General features: G+C 52.6%; 1 protein-coding gene across 1 annotated transcript in view; it reads right to left on the reverse strand.

Annotated features, from left to right (window-relative positions):
* Positions 1-9714, reverse strand: part of UNC5B (unc-5 netrin receptor B) — an 18266-nt gene extending 8552 nt beyond the window's left edge. The window contains exons 1-7 of the mRNA XM_026851759.1: positions 9665-9714; positions 8723-8982; positions 4877-5020; positions 2987-3090; positions 1908-2088; positions 1191-1358; positions 712-876 (exon numbers count right to left, since the gene is read on the reverse strand). Coding sequence (XP_026707560.1) covers positions 712-876; positions 1191-1358; positions 1908-2088; positions 2987-3090; positions 4877-5020; positions 8723-8982; positions 9665-9714 — 1072 coding nt within the window. The remainder of the gene's footprint in view (positions 1-711; positions 877-1190; positions 1359-1907; positions 2089-2986; positions 3091-4876; positions 5021-8722; positions 8983-9664) is intronic.
* Positions 9715-15655: the final 5941 nt, after the last annotated feature.

Genomic DNA, 15655 nt, shown 5'->3' on the forward strand with positions numbered 1-15655 from the left:
GGGGGGGGGTAGGGGGGAAGCCAGCCGAGGGGCACGAGGAGCCACAGCGTGGTGGGGAGGGATGGGAAAGCAGCATCGCTCCCCGGGGCATGCAGAAAGCCACGTAGAAGCACGGTGCTGAGGGTGTCCCTAGGCCTGGCCAGCCCTCGGGGCACATGTCCCCAGGTAACAGGACTCTGCGTTTCTGGCTGCGGCAGAGTTAAAGGGGACAGTGGTGTCACACGGCAGCAGGTGGCAGCACCAGCCATCACTGTGCCCACTCACTGTGTTAGCAGCACCACTCTAATTATTACTGCTTTTTTTTCCCTAGCTGCTGCTCCAGGGCTCCTACCGAGCAACGATCCAGATCAGATGATTTCATGGTGGGGGCTGAGAAACCACCCCTGGCTTGCCCCCACTAACCACAACCAGCCTTACTTCAGCAGAGACCCCAAACCTAGTGCTGCTTCAGAAGGGTTAGTAGGACATTTAGATCCAAAACTCCTCAAGCCTTTCCTTCTGCCAGGTGAGAACTAGCTTTGGAAAGGGCGAGTCTGGATAGAAAAACCTTGCTGAAGGCACAATTTAAACATCAGGTGACAGCAGCGCCGCTGCCGGCCCCGTCAACGCGGAGGCGCAGCCAACAACAGCGCGGCCAAGCGCAGGGCACCATGGCTGCTGGAATCCTCCACGGCACGGGGCCCTGCCCTGCCCGCCTGCCCGCATACTCACTCTGCAGGCAGAGCCCGTCGGTGCAGTTTTTGGAGTCGAGCAGCACTCCGCTGCAGTCCTTGCCGCCGTTGCGGGGGGCCGGGGCGGCGCACTCGCGGCTGCGCCAGTGGGTGCACTCGGTGCTGCACGCCGACCACTTGCTCCACTCCGTCCACGCGCCGTCCACTGCGGGCCACCAAACACAGACATGTTGGTACACCCCTCAGCACAGCCTCGGGGCTCCATCCCCAGTGCCAGGATGCCTCCGGCAGCAGAAAGGTGCCCATGCTCATCTCAGGGCTTCCAGAGACCTCTGAGGAGCGTTATCCCAGTAAACCCAGCCCTGCTGTGTCTCTGCAGACATCTCCAGCTCTTTCAGCTCTTGGCAGACTGAAAGATGCTTCAGACTGACTGGTCTCCTGAACCTCTGTCTCCTTGGGGAGCACCAGGAGCACAGTTGGATCATGGAGGAAGGAGGAAGATCTCTGCACCTGCCTTACCTGGGCAGAGGGTGGTGCAGGTGATTTTCTGGAAAGGCTGCCCATCACAGAAGGAGCCGCCGTTCAGCGGTGCGGGGTTGGTGCACGTCCGGGTGCGCTTCTGCCAGCCCCGGCCGCAGCGGTTGTTGCAAGGAGACCACTCGGACCAGGTGGACCAGCCACCGTTCACTGCAAGAGGAGATGGACAGTGTTAACACATCCGTGGAGCCTATCGCAGCAGAGACTGGAGCTAAGCCTAAGGTTCACCAGGTCCTCTGGCCTTACATCTTCTGTAACACCCTGGAACAGCTCACCCTCACAAAAAGCAAAATCATTAAGACTACTCCTCGTGTCGCACATCCCATGCACAAGATGCTCAAGCTTGCTTTCGTCCTTTTTCTACTTTGCAAATACTTTCACACCTGGCCACAGTAGATCTTTGGTTTCATAGCAAAGTTCAGCCAAATGCAGCTTTTCAGCTGCTTTGAGAGTCAAAGCAATCCATGTGCGTCCAACCTCCACCCAGCTTCATACCCAGCCGAGGAGGCTTACCAACACCTACACCTAATAGCCTGTGCAAGCTAGTAGAAGTTCCTGTTTTGCAAACATTGGCTATTACCCAACTGAATGCAATGGTGGGATTCACTCCTACCACTCCCAGAAAGTGCCTGTACACCCCCTTGGCTTGGAGACATGGCCGGCAGCAAAAGTCCCCTCCCCAAGAGCAAGGGCTGGTACCGTAGACGATGACGGCAGCTGTGGTGCTCCGGCGCTTGGCCACGATGTTCTTGGCCATGCAGGTGTAATTAGCAGTGTCCAAGAGCCGGGCCTGCTTGATGATGAGGTTGTGATCGATGGTGATGAGGAAGTTGGTGTCCTGGGTGGGATCGATGACATCCTCGTTCCTCAGCCACTCCACCTGGCAATGAAGAGGAAGGGAAGGGTAAGGACGGTGACTAAGCTGAACGAGAACCGAACACTCAGCCAGGAAAAGCTCGCCATGGGTTTCAGTGGAAATGCCCATCCCACGTGCTCCACATCATGAGGGTCATCAAGTGCCCCAAAGATAAGCTAGGACACAAGTGCTTAACTAGGCTATTTGGGTGGGGCGTGAGTAGATACTGTCATCGAGAGTGGGTGTGGGCACGAGCAAGGAAAAACATCAGGTTGGAGGGGCCAAATTCACCAGCTCTGACAGAGGGAAAAAGCCCTTGGACCAGCCTACGACCTGCCCCAAAGCCCTCCCCACCTCCTTCACAGAGACCACCGATGTCCTCAGCACCACAACCACTGACTGGCCAACCTTGCCTCTGACTGTATTTATTTCTCCTCAAAAGCTGGGCCAAACCAGGCCTGAACGGGACACATTACTGCTGTTTTGGTCAAGGATGGGACATGCTACCACTAGTGCACAACTCCCAGGGGCTGACGGAGCTGTGGGCAAGGAAAGCACTGCTACCGTGCTAGGGAAACCCATCTGTATTGACTAACCCCATGCTTGGTTCTCACTTGTGACTGCTCCCGTTCACACAAGTGATTGGGTCCTTGTTAGAACTTCCCTCTAATGGGTTAATGGCACATCAGGAAGTGTGGGAGTGGTGGGTTGAGCAGGTGCTGAGGTTACACGTGTTATTAGATGTCAGAATAACAGATCCATTACCCAAAATAAACAATTCTGATGAATAATGAAAGCTGACGCTCTCGGCACAAGGCCATCCATCACAGCTGCAAGCCATCTGCAAGCACATGCCCCATCTCTCCCTGGGACAGGAGGGGACACCCCACCAGGTAGTTCTTTGGGCTGCTGAGCTGCTCACCTCAGCCTGCGGCACCCCCTCGGGCGGGCGGCACTGCAGCAGGACCTCGTGCTCCAGCGGGACCTCCTTACCCAGCGGCTCCTGGTCAAAGTTCTTCCGTAGGTCTGGGACGGAAAGGAAAACCCAGGGGTTACCAGGCCTCTGCAGAAACAGGGCAACCTGAAAAACCTTGGTGGGGAGAGAGCATCGCCTCGGCACCAGGGGCCCACGAGTAGGAAAATCCCTCTGGCATAGCACAGCTAGAGCAAAACATGTCCTGGGAGGAAGGAGCCGAAGAAGCGTCTCTTCCAGGATGGACTGGGGACAGCACGTGGTGCTCGAGGATGATGCCCTTCCTCCTTCATGCGCTTGCAAGCTTACACCCCCCTTCCTCTCTTTTCCTTCTGGGGCTAAACCTCAACTTAACCCCTGTTGTTTCAACCCTCCCGTTTCTTTCTCCCTCTGCGCTCTGCACCAGGACCCTTCTTTGCTGAAGGGAGGGAAATGAGATTTGCACAACAGCTTGGCTCCCATGGTAGCACTGAAGCAAATCCCCAAATTTCAGGGCTACGGAGGCTTGTTGCTTGGCTCTGCCCCAGTCAGTCCTGGCTGACCCATGTCCCCAGACTTGATGGAAACCCAGCCATCGCATTTTAGTGCTGAAATGGCTCCTGATGCAAAGGCAGACTTGCCCAGCAAGGGACTGGTCAGTATTTTGGGGAAGGGGGAGAAGGGAGATGCCCAGCAGAGCCCCTGGGGACGTGGGGGACATGGCAAGGTACCAGTGAGAAGCTTGAAAGGAGCAGCAGCATCACTAGATGGTGCTGCAATCCTCTGCTACAGCACCCAGCCCTCTATGGCTGCGGCTCCTACTTGTACAGGGCAGCAGCAAACCCTCGGTTTAGTTCATCTCATCTGCTTGGCTCCAAGAAACACCAAACCCTTGGCTGGGGCCGGACAAAAGAGCTCCCTCAGTAGCCAGCTCTGTGTCTCAACATTTTTCCTGTTCAGACTAAATCCTTCATCAGTGTAGCTGATTCACCATCCACCTCTGTTTTGGATATCGTGTTGGATTATTAGCCCTCTAATAGCAGAATCTGTTTATGACTGGGGAAGCCTGGCCATTCTCCTATAGCTTTGCGATCTCATTTGCTAAGAGAGCAAATTCAGCTGGGTAACAGCCTGATTAACTCATCCTTAATCAGGCTGACACCCACAAACAGCAGCTTAGAGAAGTGACATATGACAGCAGGGACTCCAGGGACACAGACTCGCTGATTCAGGCAAAGTGTGCGAGGTGCTAACCGCTGGGTTATTAATGATAATAAAGCACTGGGAAGAGCTGAGCACGCTGATGGGCAATGCGGTATTAACCCAGGTGATGCCACAGCCTCTCACCCAGGCAGGTAGGGACGATACCTGCTCAGAAGCAAAGCTGGAGCCAGGATGGGGATCTAAGATCAAGGGCCATCCAGCAAGGATGGATCATCTACAACTGATTAAAAAGCACTGCTTTCAACAGGGACACAACTTCTGGAGACTGCCAACCCCATTCAGCTGCACCCAACATGTCCTGGGGGTCCCAGGAAGCCGAGGATGAACAGCCTTAGCCGTTATTTCAGCTGATGTTGGTGCCAGAAGCAGCACTCGCCTGGCTTGAAATCGCTGCTTTTTCAGCCTGGGATCCACGGTCACACCTCAGGCTTTGCAAACCATTTAGAAGTCGGTGGGTTGTACCCTCTGGAAATCTTCTGGGGCCCCCAAAGTGGAATAGAAGGTGGAAGAAGCATTCATTAAAATGAAACAAGGACTGATGTGGTGTAGGTGGGTGCAGGCAGCTCTCACAGAGGGGCAGGGAGCATCGCCAGAGGGGTCACATCCGAGCAATCACTCCGCGTACCGGGCACTTACACGCTATGCGGACGTACGCCCGGCGGCTCTTCGTGGTGCCCGCGGAGCTCCAGGCCACACACTGGCACCAGTAATCTTCTAAACCGAAGAGCTCCTCCACCTGCTGCCGGGAGACCTCGATCTGCACCTCCCGCACCAGCATCCCTGGAAGGGGACAGAGGGATGGCATCAGCTCGGCAGGAGCACCCGGGAGGAGGGAAACTGAGGCAGCACCCAAGAGGAGGGCTGCTGGGTGCACCAAGCTCAAGGACGGAGGCAGCGGGTTAGAGGCAGCTCAGAGGCATCTGAGTTTCACACCTCTGCAAATCGGGGAGACTGTTCCCTCTGGAGAGGGACCTGGAGCTGAAGCCAGGGCAATGGCTCATGTGGAGAAGATTTTTCCGCCTTTTTCCCCCCCACTCTGGTCTGGCTGGGCAGGACCTGGACCTCTTGAACATTTCAAGAGGCATCACCCGCCTCCAACAGTCCTCTAACCCAGCACCAACGTCCCCATCCCTGCCCAGACCCACTGGCTTTGACGGATGCCTCCAAGGCTTTGCTGTGGGAAGAAACTATCTGTGTCAGATGCTGTTTAAATACAAATATAACAAGACAAATAAAAGATATTAAGGAAATCATCCAAGGATGATGGCATTTCATGCCCAATGACCTCAGAAAGGGTTACATGCCTCCATCAACCCTCCAACACCCCCGTGAAGTCTACCAGGACACTCTGGCTGTGACAGGGGTGCAGTGACAAAGGTGACACCACCACCACGTCCCAGACATGGTCCCCTGGACTGCAGGATGCTGAGTCTCTCCTGAAGCATCAACTCCTTGATACAGCAATACCTGCCCTTTTCTTTCAGATTCTGTTTATAAAAAGGCCTCAAGTTCATGGCAATAGAGTACTGCATGCTGCCCAGCTGTAATTTTGCTAGCTCGTGCCCACTGTTGCGAGGAGTAATTACTGTCTCTCTGCTACTTTCCCATAGAAGAGATGACAAACATACACCAAGGAAATACAATTAATTTTGCCACTATTAAGGGAAAAAACAAAACAAAACAAAAACCAAAATAAAAGGCGTTTGGGCCAAGCACTTTTGGAAAAAATTATGGCTTTTAGAAGGATCCAGGACGGAGCTGGCTCAAAACCATCTCATCTCCCTGGAAAGCCCCGGTGGGGTGGGTTGAGCAGTCATGGAAAGGTGGGGAGCAACCTGCAATTGCCCTGCTATCTCTGTAACCCCTGAAAGCAAAGACTACTGCAAACTGTAGACGGAGCTTATGGCTCACAGGAGCGACTATTTAAAGGGCTTACACGCATCCAAACACAGCCGCTCTTACCAACAGTCCCTTCTCGTCCAGATGAATTATCCTCTCTGACTTGGCCTATTTTTGCTTTCTTCCGCATGAAATGTTTTGGATCAGACACAGTCAGAGCATTACTGAGCCCAGCTCATTCAAGACACGTCACCTTAAAAGTTGCCTTTTTTTTTTTTTTTTTAAAGGTCCGTTATTCCAAGCTTTTAACCTAGGACACTTAAAAAGCCATGAACACCTAAACATGTTAACCCATTGCTTTGTGGCCAGCCTCTCCTCCGTACCCTTTGCAGCAGCTTTTCCTACGAATGGCAGGTGCTGCAAATGCAGATTTTTTTTCTAGCACAGTAAACCATTTTGATTCCAGCTCCTTTTTTCTTAGGGTAGCTGCTGGGCAGATATGCCCACGCCGGCGGAGTTTTACATGCACAGCATCACCTCCACACTGAAGGTATTGTCGGTTTGTTCACTGATAGCAGCAATACCATCTTTGAAGCCTGAGTGAAGAAGGTGTGCACTGCTTCCTCCCCAGATTGCTGGCACACGTTCTGCATCTGCAGACTGGGATCTGAGAGGGAGGTGCTGGCCCAAAGCAAATGAGTGTCCTCTGAAACAGGGAAAGCTCCTGCTGCACAGACTTTCTGCTCCCTTTCTGCTATGTTTTCTCCAGCCTGTTTTGCTCAAGCGTTGCATGAGGCAGGTTATTCAGTAAGGGGTACTCATCCAAGAGGTGGAGTGAGTGGTGGGGCCAGAAACGTAGTGCTTTTTCTACACTCCACGTTACTAAGCCATGAACTGATACAGGACACCGGGACAATCCGGAGGAAAAATGAGTCCTAACAGCATTTAGGCAAATTAACAGAAGTGAAATCCATCTGGGGCTGAACCACACTGCTAAGACATCACCGCTGGACCAGGGAGCACCTAATCACAGACTGCAGGAAGCTGGGAGGGTAACAGAGCGGGGTCAACGGCTCCATCCTTGTCCTGGTTCAATGCTCCTCCACTAAAGCATCCACCACTGTCACACACAGGGCACGTGAACCTTTGGCTTGACTCTACATGGCCACATGTTAAAAACAAATTAATAACCCCTCGGTGAAGGCTGCTTGGTCACCAATTGGCCCTGACTTCATCCTAGAGTGGTGAGGGTTTCAAATCTGGCCTCCACGAGAGCTGGGAGGTAGAGATGCACCCCAGAAGAGAGAAATGGTGCTGCCAGTGCTCCTGACGGCCTCCGGAGAAGTGAGGGAACAGCCTTCTTGTGCTTTTTTGGCCATTCTTTAGAAAGAGATCCTCTGGAAGAAAAACACCCTGGGAACAGATCAAAGCAGCTTTAGGAAAGGCTCAAAAAGCCACAGAGAAAATAATTGATCTTCCCTTTGCAGAGCAGGTTCAGAGACATACCCAAATGAGGACTGGCTAACAGCTAGCACTGGATGAAGAGCCGGGGAGATGCTGGGGAAGGGCAAGGCTGGGGAAAAACGGGACAAGAGGAGATTCTATAAAAGCACTTGTGCTCCTCCAGGCTAATGAAGTCTCTCCTCTAAGCCCAGCCTGCCTTCTGGGACCAATGCTGCAGCAGTTCAAAAGGCCGCCTTGGTTTAAAGCCCTCTGGAGATGAGGGGTGCTGCAGGCTCAGGGATTTGCAGAGAACAGATCTTACATAGGAAACACGACTGTTTTCCTCCTCTCCCGATCAGGGCACAGGTATCAAAACTGGTGCAGAAAAGGTGGGAGCTGAGTTAAAGCGTACCAATTTTAGCAAATTTACTTGATTACATGATATATCCAACCCCCACACCGTGTTCTCATGCCAGGACGTTTCAAAGCACAGGGCAAGCAGCTCTGCGGAGCTCAATCCCATGGAATAAGACACCCCCTAAAATGCTTAAACCACCTTCTCACCCTCTCATTTCAGGCAGCCAGCGGCTGACTTGTTCTCTGAGGCAGGGGAGAGCTCATCTGCTATTAAAAGGCATTTCAAATCCTACCTGCAAATGTTCTCATTACCCATTAAACATCTAACCCCTTTGCGAACCTGAGTAAGCTGCCAGCCTTTGCCACCCCTCGTGACAATGACTCCTACGCGTTGATTAGGCATTTGTAGGAAAGTGTTTCCTTTTTTTCATCAGTTTTAAACGTGCTGCCTTTCAAATCCCATTTAACAACCCCAAGTCCTGCAAAAGGGTAAGCAGGCAAGCATGCAGGCTGACTGCCTCAAGCTCCTACGGGGTACAGTGACCCGTACCATCATCATGTCTTTATCAACAGTCTGGAAAGGGGCAGCTCCTCTAAAATTCACTGATGGTATGGAAAGAGAGACAAGACCAAGGAGGTGGAAAACATACAAAAGTAACCCCATGAGATTGGAATCACCTGAGAATAGTAAAAATGAATCAAAGAACCTCTTGGTCTACCTGGAGGAGAATCATCTTGAGCGTGGATGTGCAAGAGAGAAAAGGGCAGAAGCACCTGGAAAGAAGAGAGAGGAAGGAAGGAAGGAAGGGAAGGCAGGGGGAATGCCAGGGTGGGTTTGCTCACCGGTGACCTCATCCAAGCTCTCCTTGGTGACATGGTCGTTCTGGTTGACCCACTCCCCGTTGCACTTGAAGTAGATCTGGGTGGCAGGGTTGGCACGGCACACGAGTTCCACCGGCTTGTTCTTCACGATGTAGGCGTCCTGCGGCTCCAGCAGAAAGTGAGGGAGGGTCTCCGCCGGGGCCGAGGGGAAGGAGTCGGGCAGCACGTCGCTGTACTCCAGCCCTGCAGGGGAGCGAGAGGGTCGGGAGGTGCCCTTAGTCCTGTCCCCGGAGGGACGCAACTCCTACCTATGCCACTTCATCCCTCCCTCTCCTTCCCAGGACTGCCCTGTGTGTGGTGCTGGTGTCACCAGCAGCCCTTGCTAAGGAAGCTCAGAAAAGAAAAAGAGGGCCGGAGGCTCCCCAAAATAAGAAAAGCAATCTCTGCTAGCTAGAGAGTTGCTGCTGCGGGGTGCATCCTGTTTTTGCCTGGGTACCAGCCTGCCTATCCATACCCTGAGCCCTGGCCAACCCCAAAGCCTAGGGTGATCTCGCTAGAGGACACTATGAGGGAAAAACCTAAACAAACTCAAGTCCAGAAATAGTGATGGGGACAACGGGAGATGATCCAGAGGGGCTGGTATTCCCCATCCCAAGTCTCCCTCTCACAGTCCTGAGGAATGCACAGGCATGCTCAGAGCAAAATGCCAGCAGGGCTTGTGCTGGGAACACTGACCACGACCCCACACAAATCTCACACATACCACACTGAGGTGGAGCTACGTTGGGGATTGCACACTCTTGCCAGCTCTCACGCTCGCACGTGGGGATCTCACCATCACACAAGGTCTGGGGGGCACTGGCAGTCCCCGTGGACTGCCTATCTGCCCATCACAAGCGAGCAATAGCTTCCAGCCCAAGCCACCTCCAGAGAACATCACCCAAAAATGCAATCAGAACTCACACTATCCCACCCCAGAAAGCAAATCGGATCAGTGCCCTGGTGATCTCCATCTTCTTGCTTGTTTGCTCTCAAAAACAATCTAAATGCAAAAATAACCAGAAGAGGAGGTCAGGCCAGGTCAAGAAAAGTCTTGAAAAGGGGCAAGCACCTCAGGGATCACCCAGGGACATAATCCCTGAGGAGCAGGAGCTCCATAGTGGCTCATGCCCAGCACCAGCTTGAGAAGATGCTGTGGCCAGTGTCAAGGAACACCTGCAGCGTCCAACACAGGAAACCTACTTCCAGCCATTTCACCCACAAAGATCAAATACAAATATTGCAGGACTGATAAAATACACACACGCACTGGGATGCTAGTGCTTAACCTGTTGTTTCTGGGCATCTCACTAGCAGTCGGGTCACCATCACAAGGCTTTTCTTTACACCTAAAAGAGTTATGAGCCTTTCCTCCTCCTCTCTTCCCCCAGTGAGAGCTGTGATTCTCAACTCCAGTCACTGCAGCATGCAGGAAAACAGTAAATATCCCCAGCCCCGCGATAACATCTCCAGAACTGGCAAGGAAGAAAGAAGCCCACTCCCTTCGTCACCCTTGGCAAGGAGCAGTGCTGCACGGAGAGAATATGAGACTCCTGAGATGTAAGAAGGAGAAGAAAAAAAATAATCAGATGCGTCAAGAAAACAAGATGACCAAGCTGCCTCCCAAGCAAAAATCAGTGAGGGAAAAAAAACACACGAGGTCAGTCGTTTAAAATCCATTTAGGAAAATTGACTTTCCATTTCCATTTAACACAGCACTAAGGGAGAGCAGTAGGACATTTGTCATAATCCATTAACTGCTCTTTTGGAAACAATGAATTAAACTCCGGGCTAATTTCTCTCTCTCTGGCTGGCTCTTCCCCACCTCTCCACTGGCAGCCGTTTCCTCCCCCATCTCATTTGCAGACCTGTAATTTTCCCAGTGCCTCACCGTGGGCAGCAGGGCTGGGGATGGGGCATGAAGAGGAGTGAACTCCCCACCACCAACTGCCCCACACTGCTCCCAGTGCCCACATCAGGTCACTAGTCCTGCTCCCCTCTCCTGCTGAGCAGCCTCTTACCTGTATCACAGCAGCAAATGAAACTTTTTTTTTTCTTTTTTAATTTACTATTCAATTTTGCATCCACTGAGTTGTTGTTTTATTGGGTTTTGGGTTTTGTTTTTTTTTTTATTTGAAATTGCTTCGATGCCACAAACCTAAATCCCCTGCCAAAGGGGGCTGGCAGGAGATAATCCAACTGGCAAGGGAGGCAGCCAACAAAACTTCACTCATGGGCTCATGCAAAAACCTTTCTGAAATGACGCTCTCTGCATCCCTGCAGCACACAGCCTGCAGAGTCGGATCCGAGCTTGGTGTCCGGGAAAGGGCGCAGGTAGCACCCGCTGCAGAGCATCCTCCAAATTCTGCTGAAGCAATGCCTGACGGGGTGGGCACACCACACGACACCCTTGCTTGCCATCCATCCCTGGGACAGGGGTGGCTCCTGGGCTTTGTCTTACAACTCCAAGGGCAGGTGGGTTTAGAAAGCAGGCTTGCTGTAAGGAATGTAAACGCTTGAAGCTCAATGGTCTCTCAAGGAGGCTTGGCAAAGGGGAGCCCCCCACTCCCCCGGCCCTGCCACAAGCCCTGCCCCAGGCCAGCACCAGGCTCCCCCAGGTGCCACCAAGGGCAGCGGTAGAGGTGAGAACTACTCCAAGATATACTGTCCTTGGCCATTACATGAGCCTGAAGCTCCCCATTAAGTCATTTTTCCATGTCTGTGCCAGCTGCTTTTTAATTTTCTTTCTTCCTATTTTTTTATTTTTCTCCCCAAGCCAGGTATAATACCCCAGGATGCAGGCGAGGAGTCCTGCAGCCTGCCCAGCACCATAAGGGTGACCCACAAAGACCCAATGTCCCTGAAGAAGCCAATTTTCGGACTTCTAGAAGGATATTTTCCCCGATGGAGGTGACACCCTGAAGCACACATGTCCCCCGACCCAAAACTGCAGGCAAGGAGAGACCTTCAACACCAACCAACACCAAAGACACATTTTCTCCCACCCCACTGTCACTTTGGTGATGCTAAATGAAACTTTTGGTCACCCGAGAGGATCTGGGAGTGGGGCGGGGATGAGTCATGGCGCCACTGGTTTGAAAATTGCAGATTTGTGACTCAGCTGTGATCATCTGCAGTGGGATGGGTGATGCTCCGGGCTGTGGTAGGAGCCACCTCCGTCCCCCAGCACAGGGTTTGGGGCTGAAACACTGTCAGTAGTGCCAAAAATCTGCTGATCCCCCCATCGACAGGTCCCATCTGGCCCCCAGCCTCAAGAGGGGATCTGCCCAAATCTGTGCTGGTCTCAAGCTCGATGCTTTAGATTTTGAGGATGAGGGTGACGGAATAGGATGATCTCCCTGGCCCTGGCCAGAGCCAGCATCTGCTTTTGGTGGCTATAAAAACCTGCTTGGTTTAAGGTTTGAACCCCAAAACCTGAATCTTTAAAGCTAGGAGCATCCTGGCTGCTGGAAAAGTTTAAATCCTGCAAACTTGCAACAGCTGAGAGATCTTTTGCTTCTGGCCAAGAGAGATCTGGGGCCAAAAAAGCAACTCTAACAGGAGACAGGGAAAACGATGCTGGGTTTTTTCATGGCAGACTCATGGCTGTGCTGCAGAGCCCCAGCCCCACAGCTCCTCCAGGTTCCTGCCTGCTCATGAAGAGGAGGAGCAAGGCAAGGGGAAGGCTGATTTCTCCATCCAGAAACTATACACAGCCGACAAAAAGCATTTGCAGCTGGGCAGGGCATTTGGCTCCAGCACGATATGGCTGCTGGTATTTAAACACACTGGGGAAGAATTAAGGCAGAGGAACAACGGGGACTTTGGATGAGAAAAGGGAGGAGAACCATGCTGGGCACATTTATCATAAGCCATCAACCCAGCCTTTCATCCCCACTCCCGACGCCCGGCCACCCGCTGCATGGGAAACCTCTCGCTCTGCTAATGCTCATGGGTGGGCCCCCCCCAAAACCAACGTACAGTCAGTGGAGGGGAAAACATGCCCGCTTGCACCATGTGAAGGAACAATTGCTGCTCCCAGCTGCCCTGACTATCCAGCAGCAACTGCAAAACACACACACACAAACAAACAAAAAAAAAAAAAAAAGCACCTTCCCAGTGGTGCAACACCATGTGGTCCTTCCTCCATAGGAGAGGGAGGCAAATAGCTCCAGCAAGTGAGGACAAGGTGCCAGTGTTAAAAGAGCAGAGGGTGGAGACGTGGGAGAAAGGTTTTGTTTTGCTCCAGTGTAATAAGGACATTAATAAATGGCCCCATAAATGCAGGAGAGGGTATCCTCTGCTGGGACAACCTTCCCCTGCAATGGCCTTGCATAACATTATGTTATAGTTGCATTATATGTATAAGAAACCTTGACAGAAGTGAGTCTCTGGCTTTTCCAGGCTAGGCAACCAGTCTCGGGCAGGGGTATGCACTGGGGTGTTCAGATGCTTTCAGTATCGTGAAGACCTCACCAGCAGGAGGTTTCTCAGGGGTGTTGTAAGGAGCTGGCCATAAGCATCACCCTCGGGAATGGATGCTTTAACCCACATGTGCACAGAGGCCACTTCTGCTTTGGCCAACACTGCTCTGATCCCACCTGAGGTGACAATTTGGCCCACTGACCACAGGAGCAACACGTACAAGAGAGACACTTTAGCATGCGAAGCCAGGGAAGGAGCCCTGCACAGTCAGGATTTCCAGTACTGCAATCAGACAAGCAATAAAACTCCCAGCAGCGACAAACTAATAAATATTTGAGAGTGCACTACAGCGACTGCAATCATCATCTCCCTGGCAGACGTCTAGAGGGGGTTCCCATCTGCCGGCTTCCCTCCTTCCCACTGGAGGTGGGTGCCTGCTTCCCAGCTCCCTTTTGGGCTTTTCTTTTTGTTTGTTTTGGAAGTCCCGGGCTGTTGCCATCCCACAGACGTGCTGCACATGGTCACCCACAGGGTGCTGCAGCACGCTGTGCTACAGGACAGGCTGGAGCACTGACTTCAGCACTGTATCTGTATTTGGGAGGAGAGGCAAGGAAGGGGCAGCTCTGGGCTTGACGCACACGACTAAACCCTGAAGCCCTGAAGATGAGTGCGGTAGGAGCAGAGAGGCAGAAAAGGGAGGAGAGGAATAGGCACTGACTTCTTTCCTCTCCAGCCTCCTCTCCCCCATCCTTCATCACACATTTTAATCTGCTGGGGTTGAGCTGGATTATCCGCAGCATCTGTTCCCCGGGGGGTGACTTGCAGATGTTTGCAGCTAGTGTTTGCAACTTGGTTGAAGATCGATGGCCCCAACCAACCAGCGCCACCAGTTTGCACCCAGAGCAACACTGGAGCCAGGGTCAAGCATTAACAACCCTCCATCACCCCAAAACACAAGGCACAAGGGATGACAAGCCCAGAAAGCAATTCCCCTTGCAGCAATGGCCGAGCAAACCTCCACAGGAAAGCGTTAAAATCCTCTCTCCTGCAATTGTTATCCCTCCAAATATTTGGAAGATTACAGGAGCATTAGTGGCAGGGAAGCCTGGTGCCCATCACCCACGGCCACGCCGCACCGGGCAGGCAGGAATGTGATGTAAGGATTAAGCCGGGATGCCTGGGTTTCTCCGGCTGGGTTTCTCCAGCTAAATCTCAGTGGCGGTGGGCGCTTAACCCCTTCTGCCTCCATATCTCTGCACTCACGCCTGTGTTGTGGCAAGGACTATTTCATGCAAAGGCCTGAGAGACAATGGTTAAACCCATTGCTGCCTGACGGGTGGGTAGAAATCCTCCTGTAGAAATTAAAAAAAATATGACAGCTTATCTCCAGCACCGGAGGAGGAGAGTCACCTGCCTTCCCAATCCCCCGGCAGGGATGGGGATGGCTCCAGCTCCAGAGACCGAACTGGCAGGGATGCTCCAGCCACCGGCTTGGCTCGAGGAGGTGTCTGAAAGGCTGGAGTAGGGCTCTCCCCCCACTCCAAATCCCCTCTCCTCTTGCCTTTGGGGGAAATGTATGAACAGACTCATTTAGGGATTAGTGCTGTTCCCATTTAAACTCCAGCAAATTGCGATGGTGGAGCCGTGGTGTGGCTCACTCAGATGCCAGAATGCCTGCTGGACTGAGGACATCCCCACTGCAAGCCCCGGAGGAATGTGACAGCATCCCCACCCCAGCGAGAGTCATCCCATGGGATGCAGTCCTCATCCCACCACATTTCAGTCCATCCCTGAGCTCAGGGGGAGCCACATCATCAGTCCTGGCCTGCCCTGTCCCCAAGGGCTTCCCATTGCAGAGCACCCTCCTGGGATAAAGTCTGGTCCAACAGTACAACACAGCTAAAACTTTCCTCCTAAAAGCACCTTGAGCATCCTCTCTCCCCAAAACATCATCTTCTCTTCCCTGATCATCCCCTTCTCTTCACTGCTCTGCTTCCCATCGCCCAAATTCAGCCTCCCACATACCAGTGTGGTCCCCCACATGAAGCACCCCAACATGAACCCCCACTGCCGAGGAGGTGCTGGCAGCTCGTGGCAGCTGCAAAGGCAAAGTCTACACTGACTGGTGTTGTGCAAAGCCATGGCCCACTGCCCCTTCTCTGGGGACTCGTCCCATTTGAGACAAATCAGGGAGAAAAGAGGATGGCCCAAAATAAAGGGTGTCATTGAGGATGGGTTTGGAAGATGTGAAGCCACTTGCACCACATGAAGCTTCCTCCCCAGTTCTCTCCCTGCTGCCTCCTTGCACAGAGCCCACAAAATCTCCTGCCTTCAAAACCCTCCGAATTTTTTAAAGCTGATTCAGACAGAAGCTGACGAAAGTGAGATGCAGGGGATGTAATGGGCCCTTGGCACCACTATCCCAAGGGCTGCAGCTTGCTGATGTAACCCCCAGCCTCATTAACTCAGCATGGTGCTCATTAACCTCTC

Source organism: Athene cunicularia, assembly GCF_003259725.1.
Source record: "Athene cunicularia isolate RWA chromosome 6 unlocalized genomic scaffold, athCun1 chr6_part2, whole genome shotgun sequence".
Classification (NCBI taxonomy): Eukaryota; Metazoa; Chordata; class Aves; order Strigiformes; family Strigidae; genus Athene; species Athene cunicularia.